General features: G+C 35.2%; 1 protein-coding gene across 2 annotated transcripts; it reads left to right on the top strand.

Moving 5' to 3' along the window:
• Nucleotides 1-15,515: 15,515 nt before the first annotated feature.
• LOC133778386 (serine racemase) lies at nt 15,516-18,064 on the top strand. 2 transcript variants are annotated; one of them, XM_062218284.1, is made up of 7 exons: nt 15,516-15,596; nt 15,983-16,209; nt 16,347-16,433; nt 16,619-16,849; nt 17,154-17,227; nt 17,340-17,526; nt 17,668-18,064. In XM_062218284.1, the coding sequence occupies exons 2-7, from the start codon at nt 16,034-16,036 to the stop codon at nt 17,912-17,914; spliced, it is 1,002 nt and encodes a 333-aa protein (XP_062074268.1). In that variant the 5' UTR covers nt 15,516-15,596; nt 15,983-16,033; the 3' UTR covers nt 17,915-18,064. The 2 variants fall into 2 exon arrangements, with proteins under 2 accessions (XP_062074268.1, XP_062074266.1); XM_062218282.1 differs by having other exon boundaries at nt 15,536-15,702.
• Nucleotides 18,065-22,421: the final 4,357 nt, after the last annotated feature.

The following is a 22,421-nucleotide window of genomic DNA, read 5'->3' as shown; positions in this document are numbered from 1 at the left end:
TTACAGCCTTGTCTTTTTGTTTAATCACACTTTTGTTCTAAAAACCTTGCTGAGCGAGTTAATTGCACCTTTTAAACTCACTTAGTAACGGCTCTAAGGTAGTAGGGCGTTACACATAGTGACTCCATGGTCACTCATTTACTAAGGGTGCGGAACCCTCATTAGTGACTTACACATCTGTCACTCATCTGTTTAGGGCTATAAGTCCTGGATGATTAAAAACGTGCAATTACTCGCTAATCGAGGCTTTTAAAGTAAAAGTGTAATTAAATCATAAATATAGTAGAAATTTTAGAAATAACTCTACTTCATTGAAAATCATAAAAGTTTAACACTTGGGATCCCAAAATACGGTTTAGAAATATTTACAACATATAAGTACAACCAAGTCGGCTAAACGACAAAATCTAGGTTTTATTACAATCATCTCCCAAAATCCACTGGCTGTGGCAGCCAGGCAGGCCAAACATGTACACACCGCTTCATGCTTGCTACCCTCATGGTTGGTTGGCTTTCTCCTTGCCCTTACCTGCACCACAGAGCACCCATGAGCCGAAGCCCAGCAAGAAAACCCATAAGCATATAACATATGCAAAACAAACACAAAGGGCATATAAAAAGGCCATCAATTGGCTAAACACATACGGCCAAGCCGTCCTAGGCGCTTTACCAGGCCCTGGGTTCGCGGTGCACACCGTGAGGATATCTTAGGTATCCTTTAGGGTCTCCCCTTGGCAACTCGCACTCCACATGCTCAATGCTGCTCCCGGTCCCTTGCCGCACTCGGCCTTGCACTCAATGTGCCCAACGCCGTTCCTGGCCCTATTTCGTTCCCGGCCCGCGCCGACCTCGGCCCGCGCCGTTCCCGGCTCTTGCCGAACATTTACACAATGGCATTCAAAGCATAATGAACATATACAGAATACCAACAGATACAATCAAAGGGCTACGCCTTGCAATTCAAACATATTGGGGTTCAGCCCTGCATACAAGCTCTATGGGAACAGGGGTTTCCTTACCTGCGTCCCGAGCTCTCCGAGCACCAATATCCAGAGCACAGTCCTCTAACTTGAGCCTCGCCGAAACCCTAGTCACAACACATTAACAACATTCATCCATCAAGTTCTAATCCATTAGATAACTTTGAGCCATATCTCTAATCTCCGGGACCTTGAATTCTATCAATCCGGGTGATAAAATCCATCATGAGCCTTAACCCTTGAGTTCCCAAGCCTAAACACACTTAAACACACAAAAGGCCACTAAGAGTCGCGACCCTATATAACCATGCCGCGGCTAGCCTCGAAACAGAAGCTCACACTACCCTGAAACATGCACGGGCCGCGGCGCACCTCGAGCACCAAGGCCTCCCATGGCCGCACGCGCACACGGGCTGCGGCATGCCCCTCCTAGGGTCGCGGCCCTCGCCTCCAAACCCAGAAATCTCCATCCTTTTCCTGCATTTTCTTCAAACCAATTCACCCAAAACCAAACTAGCAAATCCAGATTATCACCACAAAGGTTCTAGCCAAGTTTTAACATCAAAACCTATCAAAAACTTGCTCTAAAAGCTCAGCTAAACACCCTAGAACAGATCAAATCCTACTCACATGCATTACCTAAAAAGACAGTAGAAATCAACCATAATTTCAAAGTTAAAGCTTACCCTTGCTGAGTTTTGATTCAGAGTTGTTTCCCCTAACTTCCAACTTCAATTCCTCAATCTCCAAGCCCTGGTTTTCTGATTAGAATCTCCCAAGCTTTGCCCAATTCTAGTTCTTGACTGATTCCTTTCTTGGGCTTATTTCCTTGAATTTATCTTAGAGAGTAAAAATGAGAGAGATTAAAAACTATCTTCAGCTGGGAAGGAAAAGTGTGTGTCGGTTCCTAAGTCTCCAAAAGCTTCCTCGACTTTGTTTTATTTAACTTAAACTTTAAGGTTACCTCAAGGCTCGGGGTACCGAAAACGTCCCCGAGGGCAAAATGGTAAATTTCCCCAATATTCCCTCCTAGACATTCTATCCTCAAATATATCTCCAAATATTTATTTCCATAATCCGATAACCCCATAATATATCTAATACCCAAAATACCCCTCGACTCGCCTTGAGTCGGATTCTCAACCCCGCTGTGACTTTCTGGCTAACCGCTCCCCAGGACTGACTCGGATTGTGCTACACAGAAATATATCACATGCATACCATATTTATCACATTTACGCCCTCAACGGGCTAAAATCACAAACATACCCCTAATACCCAAACGGGGCCCACATGCACATTTAACTCAACTAAACATGCATCTCTATCACATACTCACATAAATTCACATATTAAATCATTTATTGCCTTCCAGACACGCTAATCAAGGCCCTAAGCCCTATTAGCATATTCGGGTTGTTACATGGTTAACATTGTTTTTGCCGCTTAGGTCGGCGGGTTATAATTTTTACAATGTAATGACAATTTTGGATTGTAAATAACTTGTAAACGCTCTTATTGGCCCATGAACAATTTTATGTTTTAAATAAAATATATCATTTCCTTTTGATTAAGTTTTCACCTTAACCTATTAATAATACCTAGATGCACGTTTATAACCAAATGACTCAATTAGTGGGTTAAGCACGGTTCAAAGCTCACAGTAACGGTCTTGGAGTAACCAGGGCATTACAGTTGCCCTCCATATATATTACCAAAAATATATATGATGATTCTAAAAAAAATTACTATTAACGTTGTTTTCCGTCAACTTAAATATGAAAAGCACTATACTTAGAATTAAGAAAATAAATAAGAACAATCAGGATTTTACGTGGTTCGTCAGTTAAAATTTGTCTAGTCCACGAGTCAATATTATTGAGTGGTGGAATTCTCTGAAAACAATTTTGCAGAGTATTCTCAGTACCCACTTGTACGTACCTCCAAATGAGATTTTCCAGTCTATTTATAGAGGGGTTAACAAAATATCTTCCATTTTAATTCGGGAAGTTACAATTCAAATTTAAAATACATATAATTAAATACATTAATAATGTAATATCCCATGATAATCGGGATTAATTATCAGATTACAACAAATCCCCAAGGAATAGGGATTTTTAAACAACCGTGTTCAAATTGGACTATCGACCTCGAACATACAATTTATACACTTTCGAGATCGACCAACATTACGAGCTCGTCATTTTGGTTAGCCTCATCCTCAGCTCGTGATTTCATCGAGTGTACCCATCGGAGATCAACCTCTTCGAGCTTGCAATGAAGGTTTGAATCGCAGTCAGACTTCAGAGAAATCCATCCTTTCGAGCTTGATACCTAAGCTCGAACCTTCTTAACTGGTGCTCGGTCGCCAATCGGAACAACTTAGGAAGAGATCCATCCTTTGTGCAATATGTTAATTCTTACAAGTGTTGAACCCTTACTCAATATTTTTGAGCTTACACTTTACGAGCCTACATTTCGAGACTCATTTATGACGATTTATAAATTTGGGTGTAACAATTACAAAAGAATTTGCAACATCTTTTTTTTTTTTTAATTTCCTTCTGTATATGTTACCATTTATTTTTATATATAAATATATTGATCCAAAAAAACTAAAAAAAATCTAAATAAAGTCTGTCACATGTTTTTTTTTTTATCTTATACGTGAAAACATATACATATTGTTATCCCTCTTTTCCACCTGTAACATGTGACATGGTCCAATAAGTCCGTGGGCCATCTTGAAGAGGTCTGGGCCCATCCTGAGCCCAATGTACAGGGAAGGAAGAAGCCCTGATAACCCAATCACCATCGAGCCCAACAATGTTCGATGGGCGTGAGCCTAACGAAGGAATCGGGACTAAGATGCAGGTCCGACTCATCTCCCCAGTCCCGACCAACCTACATCCTCCGGGATGCCAACTAAGGTGGCAGATTAACCAATTGATGGAGATAGACCTTATCAAAAATACAGGGGAGATACTCAGTTTCACGATGACCATCTTGGCACATGAACATGAGTCATGGTGAACGAACCAGGACTCCGATAAGTGAACCAGGACATTAGTGAACGAACCTGGACCATACATCCGGATAGGGTAAACCTGATCTTCCCTGATGCTGACATGTCCCCGAGAAATATGAAAGTTGGTCTCCTAATCTAACCTGCAGAAGAGGGTATGCACAAAACATACATTGTTCCTAGGAAACAATACTTTCACTACTCTGACAAATCATGTCCCCAGAATCCCATTAGAAGCCCACGCGGACCAGTCCGAGCTAACGTACAGTGGGCAGGTGTAAGGCTTGGCCATGCCTGAGCCGGTCCAATGGGCCCAGATTACTACATTTTATTATGTAACATTCCTTGTATTATGACTCCATTAGCGAGCAAACCGTGATTACATTCCTATTGGACCCGAACTAGTCTGACCTAAGCCCAATGCGCTTAACTGCCTATAAATAGGGCCAGTTGTGCACTGTAGCGGGGACCCTAGATTTTATCTTGTAAGTAATTACTCTACTAATCTGGTAGAAAACTCCATTGTCAAAAAACTCCCTAAAGTCTAATACTACTGACTTGTGGACTAAGGCTCGTTAATGCCCCCAGCCATGTAAAAACTCTAATTGTCCATCTCAAATCCTTTCTTTTTAGCTCTTGCTTCTTAATATATTTATAGTTTCCGAAAAACTCGGCAGACACATACATATATATATATACATACTAGGTAGAAGCAACGTACAAATGCACATTTGCTTAGTTTTAAAGTTGTAAATAGTGTCTATAATTTTAATAAAAACTAGTTCCCTAATTTTTAAAAAATATATATAATATAATGAATTATATATATAATAATCTCTACATATATCACATCTAAACACAACGTTGACATAAATATATATTTACATGGCTACATGACATATATATAAAATACAATAATATTTAAAAAGAAATTAATGATAGAAATGAAATAAGAATATAAAAAGTCATAGTGCAGACAGTAGTATACATGTATAAACTATTTTTAGTTTCTATTGTGTCTCACAATGTCCTTTGGTGAATTTGATGAAGAAAAATAGCTCCAATCACTTGATAAAAAAATAAACTATCACACAAATTTATAAGATAAAAAAAATGATATGTATGTCTTTATTATTATTAAATAAATATGATTTAATTATTTAAATTATCATAAAATATCTTAAAAATATTATATTTTGATTTATTTTTGTTTAAGTTTATGTTTGTTCTAGTTTTGAATTTGGCAGCGACAATAAAATATTATATATTATATGGTTAATATAATATTAAGTTTAAGTAAAATTAAATTTTATTTAAGTTATTAAATATATAGTTTTATTATTTTAAAATAATTATCATTGTAAAATATCTTATTTTAATTTGTTTAATTATTTATTTATTTAAGTTTAAGTCATGTTTACAATTTACCGTTAAATATAAGAATATTTTGTTAAAAAGTTAACGGAAAAAAAAACCGTTAAAACCAATCATTTTTGTTATCTACACATTTTTTATATAGAAGATATATATATATATATATATGACTTTAAGAAATATAAACATATATACACATATTTTCATAAGCTAAATAAAAATTCCCCAAAAAATTGATTTTTGTGAAATTTTCAAACTCTTATTTCATGTACATAGTTTATGTGTTTTATACAACAAAATAAAACACACATAAACATACAAAAAATCATGAACAATATTCTTTGAACATCACACATACATAAAACTTAAATATGCAAATAATTAAGCTACCATCCAATTAACCTATCTAACATGTCAAAAATTCACATACATGTATATAAACATATAAACTAGCAACTATTGGCTTTGAAGCGAGTTGTAGGATCTCATTTATATAAGTCTATATGCATGCTCCCTATTGCACAAAATAACATACAATAGAAAACATAAATACATGCATAGAAGTGATTTTCATACAGAGATTCGTAAATACAATAATAAAACCATTAAAGTACTTACGAGATGCGTAGCAGAAAAATGACTACACCATTTGGATTCCCTAACATTTTGTCCTTGTTGAATGATAGGTATTACAAGGAATCCAAACCGCTTTGAAACAAGACCATAATCTTCTAAGTCTTTCTCTAAAACAACCTAGTGTTTATGTGGGCAAGTCTAAGCACATGAGAAGAGAATTCCTAGAGAGAAAACTAAGAGAGAGTGGACGGCTTGGTATAGAATATTAGTAGTGAATTTTGACCTGTCAAATTCATCTGACCTAATGCATTCTATAACACTAGTATATATAGGCAATTAGCTAGAACATAAAATGGGTTTTAGTTACCCATTTTATTTTAATTATTTAATAATTATAATTAATTAAATACTTGTCAAAATTAAACAATTATAATTTTGACCTTTATTTAATTTATTTTATTAATATTAATACCAATTTATCAATATTAACAAAATTGCCCCAATTGGCTATAATACTCTCTTTTTGAGACTTTGCAATAAAAACCTCAAATTTTCTTCTATTTATTTTCTCACAAAATATCAATAAATAATTTAACATTATTTATTTTCATTGAACTAGTCAATATGATATTTTTATAATTAATAATTAAATTAATTATTCAAGACTACTAGGTTCATTTTGATAAGAGGTGACATGGGGACCATAGATCCATGAACTCAAGCTCCAATAAGTTACCGCGAGTTTATTTATAACAAATAATCTCACTACCTTATTAATTCCTCGTGACTCCACTATAGACTTAGAATTGCACTCTTGAATTCATAAAACGCTTTACACTAAATGTAAATACGTTATCCATTTTTATAACCATAACCGTCATTCAATCCTCTATAAATGATCTACTGATGGAACAAGTGAAAACTACTGTTTTACCTCTCATTGGTATTTTATCCTTAACTCCTACAAAGTTCCTTATATATGATATTTCCGTAAATTTAATTACAGAAATGAGCACTCTATCATTTAACACTTGAACCAAGCTATATGGAAATCATCGTTTCACTTCTTAAACGGAAGCTATAGATTTCATATCTATGATAAATACTCCCACACAATTATACTACAAAATCTCCAATATGTAAGTATGAGCTAGTCCTTATGGTAAGCTGGTAACGAACAAATCAAAAGACTTGAATAATACAATTAGCATAATATTAATCACTCAGAATTAAGATTGAATTGACATATGGTCAACGTTTTGATATGATTAGATTAGATAATAACGATACTTACTTATCTTGTTAATATTCAATATCGCTCCAGTCAAATGTAACAAAATACATCCGATCTTATCTACTTGGTCAATGCCTTGTATAATACATCATAACCCGAATGTGTAATTAGATCATATCGTAGATTACCATATCACTGAAAATCCAATGCACTGACTTAATCTTAGGACTCGTTCTTTTGAACATATAATTACAATTATAATCCACTGTGACATAGTCACTTTAACTGTAATTATTTATATGTTCGGTATTTTATAAATGTTTGTATTATTCAAATAATCATGTAATAAAATAAGCAAGCAACACGATTGTCAAACTAAATGATTTATACTTATCTTATTGACAATATAAAATCGCGTTACTTGTCTACGATTGTGTATAATTGCACATTGAAATTATCGCAAAAACACGTGGGATTGATGTGACAATGCCACATCAGCGTTTGAATGGAAAAATGAAACAGAAGCTAACAAAATGACTATGTTTATGTAAATAGAAAAGTTCATAGGGAGTTTTTAATAGGGCGTTGATAACTCTACAAAATAGAGTTATTTTACCACTATTTATAAGGTAATTGATGTTAAGTTCTTAAGTTTTTGATTAATTTATTAATTTTTTAAGTAATTTTGAATTTATTAGTTTGATCATGATTTTATAGATTTTTGTGTGTTTTTTGGTGTGTTGTAATATGTTGTAGTTTAATTATTTGAATTATTGTTGTGTGTTTAGTGGTAAAAATAAATGCATATTTATTCAACTTAAGAGTCAAAACAAATTAAGTTTAAAATAATGTTTTCTTTAAATTGATGAGATATATTTTTATATTGAAAATATTTTATTAATTAATTTGCATTTTTTGTTTAAAGGAAATCAAAAGAAAGAAGTTAGCATTTTTGAAGAAATAAAAGAGAAAATTGAAGCTCCAAAGCCCACACTCTAGATGCCCAAGCCCATCCTTCCTCCTGTAGCTAGCCCAAGCTACAATGCACGCTACAGTATCGCCCGTACTATTCCCGCTACAGTACCGTTGCCCGAATTCCCTTCTACCAGTAGATCCATCTCGCCTAAAGCCTCTCCTAGCCACAATGTGGGCCTACTTGCTATCCCAGGCCCATGAGCCTCCCACCAGCTGCAAGCCCAGTCTGCTCAGTTTTCTTGAGCTGACCAATGTTTCCTTGTCCCCTTATGTCCAACAATGCCACATTTTTACCCAATTTTTTTTACACATTTTACTGTAAAATTCATCATCACACCATAAAATTTACCCTTACATGCCATATTATTATTCATTTAAAATTTAATTTAATCAATTTAATTAATTTATATTGATTATTTTAAACACTTTATTTTGGCTGTAAATTATGGATTTGAAGACCATTTTTGGGAGGAGGATGTTACACTACACAATTGCTGCACTTTCAAGACCACTCCATTCTCTTCATCTTTTTGGTCATTTTTCTATGAGTTTTTAGAGGAAAAATGGGGGTTCATCCTCCAAATTTTTCTATTTATGCTTGTAATTTCTATTCTAATTATGATTTTATAATATTTCTAAGATTATTAAGATGATGATGAAACAATATGTAACTAGATAGTATTTATTTTGTATGTTGATATCCCATTTGTGCAACAAAGTTTATGGATTTTTCTTCTTCAAATATCTTCTTTCATCTTAAATATCATGTATTTTTTAGGGGATTTTTAAAAAATATGGCTTTTTAGCCATCAATGTGCAAAAATATGGGAGTTACACTTTCTTTAATTTGTATGGGCAAATTTAATTAACAAAAACTTAGTTTATGGGAAAACTAATCCTGGAAATCAAAATTAATCAAAACAAATTAGCAAAAGGAGGGGTACTATGATAATTAATATAGCCAAAACTCCTTCAGCCAAGACCATCTTCTCTTTCATTTTGCCTTAGCCGCCTCACCATCTCCACCATAGCCAAAACTCCTCCACTCGGCTGCCTCACTGTAATGCCCCGAATTCTCCGTTGTGTTTAACGGTGTGAACAGTAGGCCGGGAGGGCCATACTTGCTTAATTATGTTATTAATTGATAAATGCATGTATGTATTGATTATATTATGATATGATGTGAAATGCATGCATGTGAGTCCATATTTCTTTATATAGGGGTGTGATGGTAATTTGACCCGTTGAGGGTAAATTGATTATTTATTCACATGTTGGTGATATAATTTGAGACCACATTATAATGTGGGTTTGTTCGAGCTATTTGGCATGAGACGATCAAGGAATGTTAAATATCGGTTTGGTCATAACGGGCTTAAGCTCGGGGCTCGGGGTGAGTCTCGGGGTGCTTTTAATGGTTAGAGTGTTACTGGGTATTAAAGGGTAACGGGATGTGAAATAATGGTGTTTGAGAATATTGAGATTAGCGGGAATTGGGAAGCGTTAATTATCATTGACGGTGTAGGTGGAAAATGTCAAAAATGCCCTTGAGTTGGTTTTAGAAGCTTTATTATACCTAGGGGTATAATGGTCATTTGTGTTTAGGATATATATGATGTATGGATGGCTGTGAAATAGAACCCAAAACAGAGTTTGCTTCATCTTCTCCTTCCCGTACAATCTTCTCCATAGTTCTCTTCTTTGGAGTTTTGAGCTCAAGGTGTGGAATTAAGCTAGGAAACTTGGAGGTTGAGGTTGTAGACATAGTTCAGCCATTGGAGAGGGTTCAATACTAAGTTTGAGGTAAGCTTTGATCATAACTTTTCTGGTTTTGCCCTGTTTTAAATATAAGTTTCAGTTTGTGTTTTTATGGAGGATTGTTGGAATTGATGGAGGTTTTAAGGGGTTTCCTTGGGTTATGATGAGGGAGAGTTTTGAGTGTTGTTTAGGGGTGTTAATGGGTGTTTGAGAGAGGTTTGGGTGGTGTTTAAGTTGGGTTTGAAGGGTTGGTTCTAAGTGAAATCGTAGAGGAAGAAAAACAGGGGTTTTGGCTTAAATGGGTGTTGCGCCGCGGCATGGCCAGGGTGTGCCGCGGCCCTTGGTGAAGGCTGGGTTTAGGCGTCTCTGTTTGAGGGGAGGGCCGCGGCATGGCCAAGGAGGGCCGCGGCCCTTAAGGCATTTTTGGCCAAAGAGAGTGTTTTGGCTCGGGGATGCAAGCCTAAGGCCTCAGGATTGAACCTACTACCCGGTTGAGTAGTGTTTGAGGTCCCGGAGGTTAGGTTTTGGTTTGGGAACCTTTTATTATTCATTTTGTTGATGGAATCCCATGATTTGGTTATGACCAGGTAACCGCTAAAGGACCAAAAAGTCGATCGTTCTCAGGGTTGTTCTTTTATTCGTTCTTGCTCGAACCAGAGGTAAGAAAACTGCACCCCAAGTGTGACATGCGTGGATATTCCTGAGGCATGTTGAGTGTGAGAATATGGACATGGATTATATATGGAATGCTTAGCATATGTTGCTCATTTGTGCATGGCACTGACTTATTAGTCAGGTTTGACAAGGGTGCTAGTATCACTGTGAAGCTGTGACTTACTAGTCAGGTTCGGCAGTGGTATTGGGCATTGGTCACGATGAGCTGACTTATTAGTCAGGACGGCTTTGGCGTGTGTCACGCAAGTCAGTAAGATTGGATCTAATCGATTATTAGCATTGAATGACTCAAAGAGCATTAATGCCAAACCGACCCCGAGGGTCGATGAATGAAATAAGCGCTTGGAGGCTAGTGGCTTACTCAGCAGCCACTCTCCCATTTGATTTAGTGACCTGCATGGCAGTCACTCAGTGTGGTTTATCGGAACCTCATGTGGTGTTTACCCATTGATTTGAAAGCTTTATGCTCAGTGTGATTATAACGATAATCATTTGATAATGTTTATATAAAGTGTTATGTTTTCTTGCTGGGCCTTGGCTCATGGGTGCTATGTGGTGCAGGTAAAGGGAAAGAAAAGCTCACCTAGCCTTGAGTGGAGAGCTGATGTGGTGGTGTGTACATATGCGGCCGCTTGACCACCACGGTCAAGGTGTTCTCAGAGGAACTAGGGGGTTTACCCTATTTTTGCCGCTTAGGTCGGCGGGGTTGTAAATTTAAAACTGTAATGACCATTTTGTACTGAGAACCACTTGTAAATGTTTTGTTTAGCTCTGCAGAGCAGTTGTAATAAAATCTCCATTTCCTTTTCATTGGTTTCATGCCTTAACCCGTTAATTACACTTAGAGCACGTTTTTGACCAAAGGACTCAGGCAATGAGTCAAATTTCCGGTCCACCGTTCACCGTAACTGTTCTGGGGTAGCCAGGGCGTTACACTCACCATCTCCACCATCATCTCCGGCCACCCACCCTCACCCCCTTCCAAGAACAACCCAGTTGCACCTCCATGAAACCCAACCACTCCTCCACTCGGCTGCCTCACCATCTCCACCATCATCTCCAGCCACCCCTCTTATCACCTGCCAAGAACACCCCAGCCGCACCTCCGTGAAACCCAACCACCTTCACCACCTTAGGCGCGCACCTCCATAAAACCCAGCCAAGAACACCCCAGCCACACCATCGACGAACACAAACTCAATCCGCGCATCTCTGCGCGATTTCATTCGCGATCCCCCAAATCCAAAACGGCGAGGATAGGCTGAGGTGAGGGATGTGGTGGTGGTGGTCGGAGGCGAGGAAGAAGGGTGGCGCTTGGGCTATGTGCGATTTGTGGTGCTCGGAGCTTTGCAAAACAACGGGGATGGCTGGGTTTGCGACAAGTTTTGCATGCAGGGGATGGGGGTTTCTGGTGGTGGTCGGAGGCGAGGGAGGAGGTTGGTTCGTGGTCAGATCTGGTTTTTTTTTTTTTTGTCTTGAGATCTGTGGTAACTGGTTACCTTCACGTTGTTTGTTTGTATATTTTAGGAGGTAACTGGTTACCTTCACATTCTGATGTGTGTGTATATTTCTGGGTTCTATATGGTAACTGGTTACCTAGGTTACTAAATCATACTTACTCTTCTTTTTTTTTTTTCACTTCAAATGTGATGTTTTTTTTTCATTTCTAATATGAGTGGCTAGTCACCCTCTTATGATAACTGGTCACCCCTCTTATGGCAGTAAGTTACTAATCTCACTGTAACTGGTTACCCTCCTGATACATGTTATTTAACCTCTAAGACTATTTTTTACATAAATGTGAAAAAACAAACAAGTAACTGGTTACCCCTCTAGATAAATGTTATTTAAGCTAGCTGTAGGATTTTTTTTTATATAACTTTGAAAAATTAATTAAGTAACTGGTTACCTTACCCATGTTTTGAAAAAAAACGTACAACTTAAAAAAAATGTTTACAATAAATAAATAAAAATAATAAACACAATTCATATTACAAAAAAAAAAGTTGCAAAAGAACCATGGAAAAATTTAATATAAAAATAGTTATATAAAATTAATATAAAAAAAATCAAATAAGCTAAAAAAAAATAATCAAATTACAAACATACCCTTTCAAATTCATAAAACTTGATTAAGAGTGAAAATATGCCATAAACAAACTTTTTATACAAAAATATGGGAAACTAAACCCATAAAAGTGAAATAAAAAAAAAGCCATAGATTAACTTTTCTTTAAAAAAAATCCATATTTTTGCACAATCTATTAAAATTCTCATATAACATGTAATTTTCACAATTTTTTATTGTTAGCACATATTTACACTTTGTTCTTCATTAGTACAAAATCATAATATTCTTTTATTAAGGTGTGCCACTAAATTGTGTACATCAAATGCTTAGAACAAAAATATTATGTCTTGCCTTATAAATAATATTCATTGATTTAATTGTAGTTTCTTTAGATTGGTTCACACTAAATACTTTGAAATTATATCTTAAAAAGTGAAGATAAATCCTATATTTTTATAAAAACTTGTGCTTAAATAGAATATCTAATTTGAATAAGTGATGGTTTGATTAATTTCTACTATTACTAAAATTTGGGAATCAATGTACTTATAAATATTATTGAACTTATATTTTGTGGATTTTATTATCTTAATAATCTTTCTTCTACCATCTTATTTACAATTATTAATTTCTTTATATATATTGTCTTTAATTTCTATATTATTGCCTTTATTTGATTTTCTTGCCACAATATCACACCATCAATTTTTGGAACTAGGTTAGAGTTTATTAATGTTGGTTTAAAATAGTTTTCTTTTTTATTTTAGACAACTACTTTGGGTTCGACATCCTTGCTTACACGAACTTTATACTATATATACGATTCGTGCACTTGCGAGTTATAAATATTTAAAACATACCAATTTTAGGTCCATCAGGCGTATATTTTAGGGGGCACGATATGATAATATCATAAGTTCGGAGGGCAAAAATACTAATTATTCTAAAAGATAATAGTAATTTTAAAATAAATCAAGTTTTTTTCATTCTCACATACCAAATAACTATCTAAATAAATATATTTTCATTTTTTAAAAATATGTATTAGTAAGATAATAAGATGAAAGAAAGCAAAAATTGGAATTTTTGTTTACTTGGAAAAAATACTCAATTTTTTTTTAAAGATTCAAAATAGTGTAACTTACAAATGCAAAACTCTAGTATAGTTCACTACGCACTAGTCTATCAAAACTAACTCAATACTATGTCTTAAATCATTATTATATACGAACATCTCAACAAACAAAAAAAGAGTTAATTTTATATTTGGTCCAATATTTATAATTGTGCTCCAATGCATAAGGTAAAAATTAATAAAAAATTCAATAAAATTAATTTTTTTTTATTATCCCATTATGTACTCCAAGATATTTGTTATTAAAAAAATAATATATGGTTGATCATTAAGTGTCAACTATTCAATTAAGCATCTCCAACGGAGTGCCAAAAAGTTGACGCAATGTTATATTTAGTAAATCTTACAAAAAAATCTGGCTCCAATGGTGTTCCAAAAAGTGTGTCGAATTTGGCATATGCTAAAAGTGTGTCAAATTTGACCCATGCTATATTTGGTGAGATGCTACTTTTTTATTTATCACATTGCCACTAATTACTATAATTTAGTAATTGAGAAGTAATGACCAACCATATACCTTGTTTATTTATTTTTTTGATGACAATTTTCTTGGAGTATATAATTTGGATAATAAATAATAATAAAAAAATTAATTTTTGTATGTTCTCAATAAATATTAAATGAATTATTGATTTTTTTTTGTTAATTTGCATCTTGTGCATTGGAGCACAATTGCAAATATAACATTAACTCATTTTTTGTGCTAATTTTGGCACAAAATTTACATTTTCCATTGGAGATGATCTAATAATTAGTAACAATATGTTAAATAAAAAGTGACATTTATTGATGTACCAAATTTAACCATTATTATATTATGTGTCAAATTTAGCATACTTTTAGGAACATCATTGGAGTTATACTTTTAGGAACACCATTGGATCATTGTACCAAATGTGCTAAATATAGCATTGCAGTAGTTTTGAGACTTGGTTGGAGAAGCTCCCAGTCTATATTTATATATATATATATATATGTGTGATATATCATTGTTACCTCTGATAAATATACAATCGTTTATATTGTTAGTGTCCAAAATGTAATTTACACAGTGTACATATAATTTAATACGTAAGTAAACCACTCTTATAAGTAGGGTGTATACGGGTTGGGTTTAGGGTGTGTCAGGTTCGGGTGGAGGAAAATGGTACTGAATCTGGTCTAAAATTTTTAGGATTTGGGATGATTTCGAATTTCAGGTTTAGTTGGGTCGGGTTTGGTCGGGTTTCGAGTGGGATTGGTCCAAAAATGGGCTTTGGGCCGAAAATGGGCCTTAGGTAAAAAAAAATCAAATATACCATTTTTTGAATATTTTTTTACTTTTCACATTATTTTTTAACTTTGTTGTTAGTTTGGTAATATTGTTTTTTTACAAATTGGGTCTTGGTAATTTGTTTTTAATTATGTTCGGGTTACACCCAAATCTGTGTACCCTTAATTTCAAAATCTGAACCCGACCCGAACCATGTCGGGTTTGGATCGAATTTCACCCGAGTTTGATGGGTTTGAAAAAATTTGGGTTTAGTCGGGTCAGATTTGCGGGTTTTTCGGGTCAAATGTTCACCCCTTATAAGTGTTATGTGTAAAATTAATTTTTGAATGAGAAAAAAGGAAAAAGAAAACGACGTGCGTTTAAATAGCCGAGACTTAATACAAAACGACATAAGCCATACGCTTTCAAAATTAAAACGACACCGTCTTTTACAATAAGCCAAAAGAAACTTGGAACGGTACCACCAACACCGAAAAAGGAACTGTGTGAAGTGAAGAGAGAAGCAGCTGTTTCAAGAGTACATTACTTTACTTGCAAACATCGCAAGTTTTTGTTGCTGATAATTTCGTTTCTTTTCCTCCTTTTGATGAATTCAACCTTCTGTTTCTAGTTGTCGAAATCAGGTAATGTTGAAAACCCAGTGAGAATTTTCTGAAAGGAAACCCGGAATAGGAACTAAGAGATAAATTGCATAATCTTTGATACTGATAATTGGTTATGTATTATGTTGTGTATGTGCTTATTTTGAATGAATAATTGATGGGTTTTGGTTCATTTCAACTCATTTAACTCTGGTTAACCCTTTAATGCATGTATATTTTAGATTAAGTTTCAGCTCAAATTGGGAAACTATGAGCTATGATATGAGTTACTAGAATTTTTTACTTTTTTTTTTCCATGCAGTTTTGGAGGTGAAAAATCTACATATTATTTTTCCCACTTGGTTGTTTTGAGATGGAAGTAGAAAGCCAAAAAAGAGAGGTAAAATATGCTGCTGATATTTGCTCAATCAAGGAAGCACAAGCTCGTATCAGCTCATTCATACACAAAACTCCTGTTTTGTCCTCTGAATCTTTAGATGCTCTTTCAGGAAGGCGGCTTTTCTTCAAATGTGAACTTTATCAAAAGGGGTGAGGGGCTTTGATAGTAGAACAATTTACAAGTGATGTTTGGTGATTGAGTCCTTAATGTAATTGATGCATTTTACTGCTCTAACAATGTGTTTAGCTAAAAATTGAAACTTTTTTTTATCTCTATATCCATGCAGTGGAGCTTTTAAGTTCAGAGGTGCCTGCAATGCTGTGTTTTCACTCAATGATGATCAGGCTGCTAAAGGGGTTATTACCCACAGCAGGTTTGTTTTGGGCTTCTATGTGTTTCACATGCATATCAACAAGTTAGACATTGTAACTGAAAAATGTATGATCATAGTCTTAATGTCCTATAGCATGTAAAGTTGTGATGGTAAATGGGGTTATGCTTTTTCTTTTCCTTTGTTTTCTATGTTTATCACGCCTGATATGGTTGTCCAAAACATAGTGGTAATCATGCTGCAGCATTGGCTTTGGCCGCAAAACTGCGAGGAATTCCTGCATATATTATTATACCGAAAAATGCGCCAGAATGTAAAGTGGAGAATGTAGCGCGGTACGGTGGTCAGATTATCAGGTGTGAGCCCAATATGCAGTCTAGGGAGAGTACAGCAGCCAAGGTGTTGGAAGAAACTGGAGCAGTTCTTCTACATCCTTACAATGATGGGCGTATCATAAGGTTATAAGCTTAGTGTTTTCTTGATTGTCTTGTTTGATGCATTTCCAAGATGATAAAAGGGTTGATTCCTTTTAATTGCTATTACTTAATTTTTGTCATTTATAAACAATACACTGTATGGCAAATTAAGACAACATTTAAATTCAGTGATAACTTTTGAATAAACCATAAGAACATATTTTGTACCATTTGCTCTTAAACTCTTAAGTTTCATCAATTGATTCAGGTAGTTGTATAGAGTTAAGGCTCGGGCCTCTTGTGGGAATGTGCTAAGGCTTCTTGATGTGTTTAAATTTTGTTACAGTGGACAGGGAACCATATCATTGGAGCTTCTGGAGCAAGCTCCACAAATTGACACTATCATAGCTCCCATAAGTGGTTTGTTTGCTGCATTTTTGCTCTGAAAGTTGAATTCTATGTCCTTCTTTTAGCACATTTCATTGCTGATATTATGATAGTCTTCTTTGGCTTATATCAAACAAAAATGTAGGAGGTGGTTTAATATCAGGAGTGGCTTTGGCTGCCAAGTTTATCAACCCAGCCATCCGAATATTAGCTGCTGAACCCAAAGGAGCTAATGACGCCGCTCAGTCCAAAGCCGCTGGTAAGATAATAACACTACCGGAGACCAACACTGTCGCTGATGGGCTTCGAGCTTTCCTTGGAGACCTTACTTGGTAAAAATAACACTATCTGCTATCTATATTGCTTTCATTTATCCAGTGTGGATTCTCCTTTTATTAATTCTTTAGTTGTTCATATTTATGTCTTTGATTACTCTATTAGATAATTTAGATGCCCTCTTTCTACTGGCGCAGGCCCATTGTGCGAGATCTTGTTGATGATGTCATAACTGTGGAAGATAATGAGATAATAGAAGCCATGAAACTGTGTTATCAGATTCTGAAAGTTGCCGTTGAACCTAGTGGAGCAATTGGTCTAGCTGCTGTTTTATCCAGTAGTTTCAAGGAAAACCCAGCATTGAAGGATTGTAGCCGCATAGGAATTATACTTTCCGGAGGTAACGTTGATTTAGGCCCCCTATGGGAATCATTCAAAAGATGATGATTAATCTATTTGCTTCTTCACGAATTATCACTTCTTTTGGCATTGGTATTTGAATTCCTCTTTTTTTTTTTTAAACTAGTGGCCCTACCCAACTTCAGTGTACACTGTTACTTGGAAATTTAGTAATAAAGCTGTGGAATATCACAATTCTTGCTTATAGCATCTATTGGTTTTTAAGAAAATGTTTAAGATCCCATTTTTTTTCAATCAATCTCTCGATGAGCTTTGACTCCAATATTGCACCATTACAAATTTAAAGAAAAAGTTTACATTTGTTACTTGAAGAAATGTGGTATGGAAACTCTTATATTCACTTTTGTTCGCAAAAAATGAAGGAAAAGTGTTCCAAAACTTATGATGATTTTGTGGCTATCTTAAGTATATATGCTATAGTGATTTATATTTTAAAGTGATAATTTTAATATCATAGTATGAAAAATGTGAAAATTGTTTGGTGGGGGGAGGGGGGGTGGGGGTTTGGTTTGGTTGAGTTTAGAACCCATTTTTTAGAAAATGGTGTGGTCTTGTCTTGGGTCAAGCTCATGATGTGTCTTAATTTAAGGCCCAGGTCCAGTGACTTAAATTCAAGACCTTTTTATTTATATATTTTATAATTAAATAATTAAAATTTTATTCAAATTAACTATTTATAATTTGAAACTTGATTTAATATTGTTGATCCTTGATTTGATCAACGACACGGAGTCAAATAAACGACAAAAAACAAAAAAGAAAACCAGAAGAGGATCAAATGGAAAGAAATTGACACAAGTGATTTATAGTAGTTCGGCCCCAACTAGATGGTAATGACCTACGTCCACTTAGTGTTTTTATTGATATTGAATCCCAACACTGTGATCAAAAGAACTAGGGTTCTTGAGTTTCACAAGCCTTGAGAGTATTAGAATTTTCAGTGGATAATCACCCTATGCTTTTCTCTCTAAATCCAAAGATTAAAAGTTCAAAAGTCCATTCTTTGAGCCCTCTCATGCTCATTTATAGGCTCAAGGGGGTTACATGGGCCAATGAGTCTTAATTCCACTTAAGATCAGCGTATCATGGTAATAAAATGAAATATAATGAATATAATTATTACATGATTGTGTATCTCAAAGGAAGTAAATGGAAGTATGTGACCAGACTGGTCGCACTTAACCGCGAGACTTGACAAACTAACAATTATCTGGTCGATGACCGAACAGGATCCCCTTACTCAGAACTGCCACGTGCAAGAAATCATTGCCACGTCATCAAGAGCCATTTCTGGGTAAATAAATATTAACACCAATTTGTTATTATTGATAAATATGCCCAATATTTTACAATAACTCTTTTTTTTTCTCTAATTCATAATTCATGTAAATATCACAAAATTAACTTAGTCAATTAAATATTCTAAATTGATAATTAAAAGTAACATCCCAATTTCCATGAGACGTTAATGACCCTTTTGATAAATAAAGTTGGACTAAAACGTCTTTTATTATAAAGAAATTAAACGTAAAGAGCAACCCCAATATTTAAAAAGAAAAGAAACTTCAGAGTTTCGTAAAACAAATAGAAAATCGTTATCTTATCTGACTCCATAACAAGACATAAACATTATTCGAAATCGCAATGTCTTAAAACTAAATAGAAAACATTAAAGACTTCCAAGTAGGCCCGACCCCTAACGGTCTTGATATCCATGACATGTACGCCCTCCGCCGCAGCTCTCCAACTTATTGCCCTATCACCAAGTCTTTGTCTTTACCTGCAATACAGAGTGCCTGTGAGCCAAGGCCCAATAAGAAGAGTTGTGTAGAACACAACCGCCTTTAAACTTACCCAAGAGCACAATTCATTACTTCAATTAAATACAGCAATAAATAATTAAATTAAAGCATGTAATAACATAAGCGTGCATTTCCAACATATCATAAGCATGCTAATTTGTAACATAGACATGCATTCAAGAACATAAGCATGTCAAGCAAAACATAAAACATACAGGTATACATATAGGCAACATTTAAAAATAATTAACTAAAACATATAACATTCGTTAGCATAAACATACATTAAACATAAGTAAATAGATCATAAAATTCTACCATACTGAGTACGTCGAGCGTACATTCTGCACGCAGCTATCCACTCTTCTTACCTTGATAGCAGCAACAATCCACAAACTAACATGTTCCTTCAAGTATCATTAGCGAGCCCCTAATCATACAGCGTCATAACCCATAATCAATAACTTAACATTCACCAAAATAGACACTCCAACGTCCTAGGACCTAATCGACCTTAAAATTAGGTTTCCATAAGTCCTAAGACCTTACATTAGGATCCCCAAAATATTTGGACCAAAACTCCATGTTTTTTACTTCATATACTTTTCTCTGTGACAGGCCGGTCGACCGGTCTATAATAATCAGCCGACTGGTTACTAACAGAAATTAAACCCCAAAATCGCAAGTCGGTCGACCGATCCATAGTAACCGGTCAACCGGTCACTTGCAATTTTTAAACCTACAAGAAATCGCAGGCCGGCCGACTGATACCTACCAGCCGGTTCAACCTAGAAATGCCTAGATCACAAAAATTTGACCTTGAACCCCTACCAAATCAAACATAACATGTTTCTAACCTTAATAACTCATAACAACTCGACTCTAAACATGCAAACAACCTAAAATCCTCATTTAACACAACTCATTAACCATTAATATCACCAAACCCTAGATTTGACATATGAATTTAACAAGGTAGTTTGAAAACTTACCAATCAATACCACAGCCACAAAACCTCAAATCCTTGTTCCTTATGATATCTCCTAGCCTGCCAAAACTTAGATCAACGCTCTCCTCCAAATCTTTAAGCTTTAAGATTCAGATCAAAGATAAGAGGTCTCTTTGATCTGTTTGCCTAGGTTCGTAAACTGCTTCGTCTGACAATCGCTCAAAGTCTAAAAATAATTTCTTTTATTTATTTCTCTGATAATAATCGTATAAAGACCTACTTTACAATAATGTCCCCAGATCTTTAGTTTTCTAACGTGCCTTCCCAAACCCTTAATTGTCCTTTACTTAAGTTATACGTTTTGCTTTTCCTTAATTACACTTTCTACCACAAAAGCTTATATTTTTTCTTTGACCCCACATCACAACTATTATTACTTATTGGCCCCCCAACACTTGAAGAAACATATGTGTGGACTGACTGAAAAATTCATAAAATAAAAATATACATCATAATTCATGCATATCATAGCTTATACAATTAAACACATAAAAACATACAATTTACCATAATACTCTTATCGAAGCTAGATTACCAAAACACCCTTACTAACAGAAGCAAATATTACATTAAATCAATTGTTTGAGACATTTAGACTTGATTTAATTAAAGACGACGTGGGGACCATGGATCCATGAATACAAGCTACAATAATGTAATGCCCTGGTTACTCCAAGACCGTTACTGTGAGCTTTGAACCATGCTTAACTCGCTAATCGAGTTCTTTGGTTATAAACGTGTATCTATGTGTTATTAATAGGCTAAGGTGAAAACCAATCAAAAGGAAATGATATGTTTTATTTAAAACATAAAACTGTTCATGGGCCCATAAAAGCGTTTACAAGTTATTTACAATACAAAATGGTCATTACAGTGTAAAATTTACAACCCGCCAACCTAAGCGGCAAAAATAGGGTTAACCCCTAATCCCTCTGAGAAACTCCTTGGTCGTGGTGGTCAAGCGGCCGCATATGTACACATCGCCACTTAAGCTCTCCACTCAAGGCTGGGTGAGCTTTTCTTTCCCTTTACCTGCACCACATAGCACCTGTGAGCCAAAGCCCAACAAGAAAACTCATTACTGCATGTATATAATATCAAATGATGATCACGATAATCATCAAGGACTTATAGCCCTAAATAGATGAGTGACAGATGTAAAAGTCACTAATGTGGGATCTGCACCCTTTACAAATGAGTGATCAAGTCGTTAGCTTAAACCAGGTGAGTGACTGATGAGAAAATCACTAATGTAAACCAAATGAGTCATCATGGAATCACTAGCGTGGGTTCCATACCCTTAGCCATGTGACAATGGAGTCACCTGGGCCTTCTGGCCCTGGCTCTGAGTGACTAGTCATGGAACTAGGCAAGCGCTTTTAGTTTTCCATCAAACTTGGGGTTGATCTGACATTAATGCTCATGATGAGTCATTCAATGCTGATGTCGATTAGATATAATCTTTTCGACTCTGCGTTCATGACGCTTATGTTGTTCCTAACTCACAGGTCAATAACATACGACCAGTGCTCAGTAGTATTGTCGAACTTGACTAGTAAGTCACAACTTCACAGTCATATCTGACACCATTGCTGATTCTGACTAATAAGTCAGTGCCATTCAAAAGTAAGCAAGATTTGCTAAGCATTTGATATGCAATCAATGTCCACATTTAAACACTCAACATGCCACATTAATAACCATGCATGTCACATATGG

The sequence above is a fragment of the Humulus lupulus genome, chromosome 5, assembly GCF_963169125.1.
Source record: "Humulus lupulus chromosome 5, drHumLupu1.1, whole genome shotgun sequence".
In the NCBI taxonomy this organism is placed as follows: domain Eukaryota; kingdom Viridiplantae; phylum Streptophyta; class Magnoliopsida; order Rosales; family Cannabaceae; genus Humulus; species Humulus lupulus.
The sequence above is the reverse complement of the archived record's forward strand: the minus strand, read 5'-3'. Positions and strand labels throughout refer to the sequence as shown.

Coding starts and splice junctions, on each gene's coding strand:
- LOC133778386 (XM_062218284.1), top strand. CDS start 16,034: ATGGAAGTAGAAAGCCAAAAAAGAGAGGTAAAATATGCTGCTGATATT. Junction 16,210..16,346: donor TGTGAACTTTATCAAAAGGG/GTGAGGGGCTTT, acceptor ATATCCATGCAG/TGGAGCTTTTAAGTTCAGAG. Junction 17,228..17,339: donor TATCATAGCTCCCATAAGTG/GTTTGTTTGCTG, acceptor ACAAAAATGTAG/GAGGTGGTTTAATATCAGGA.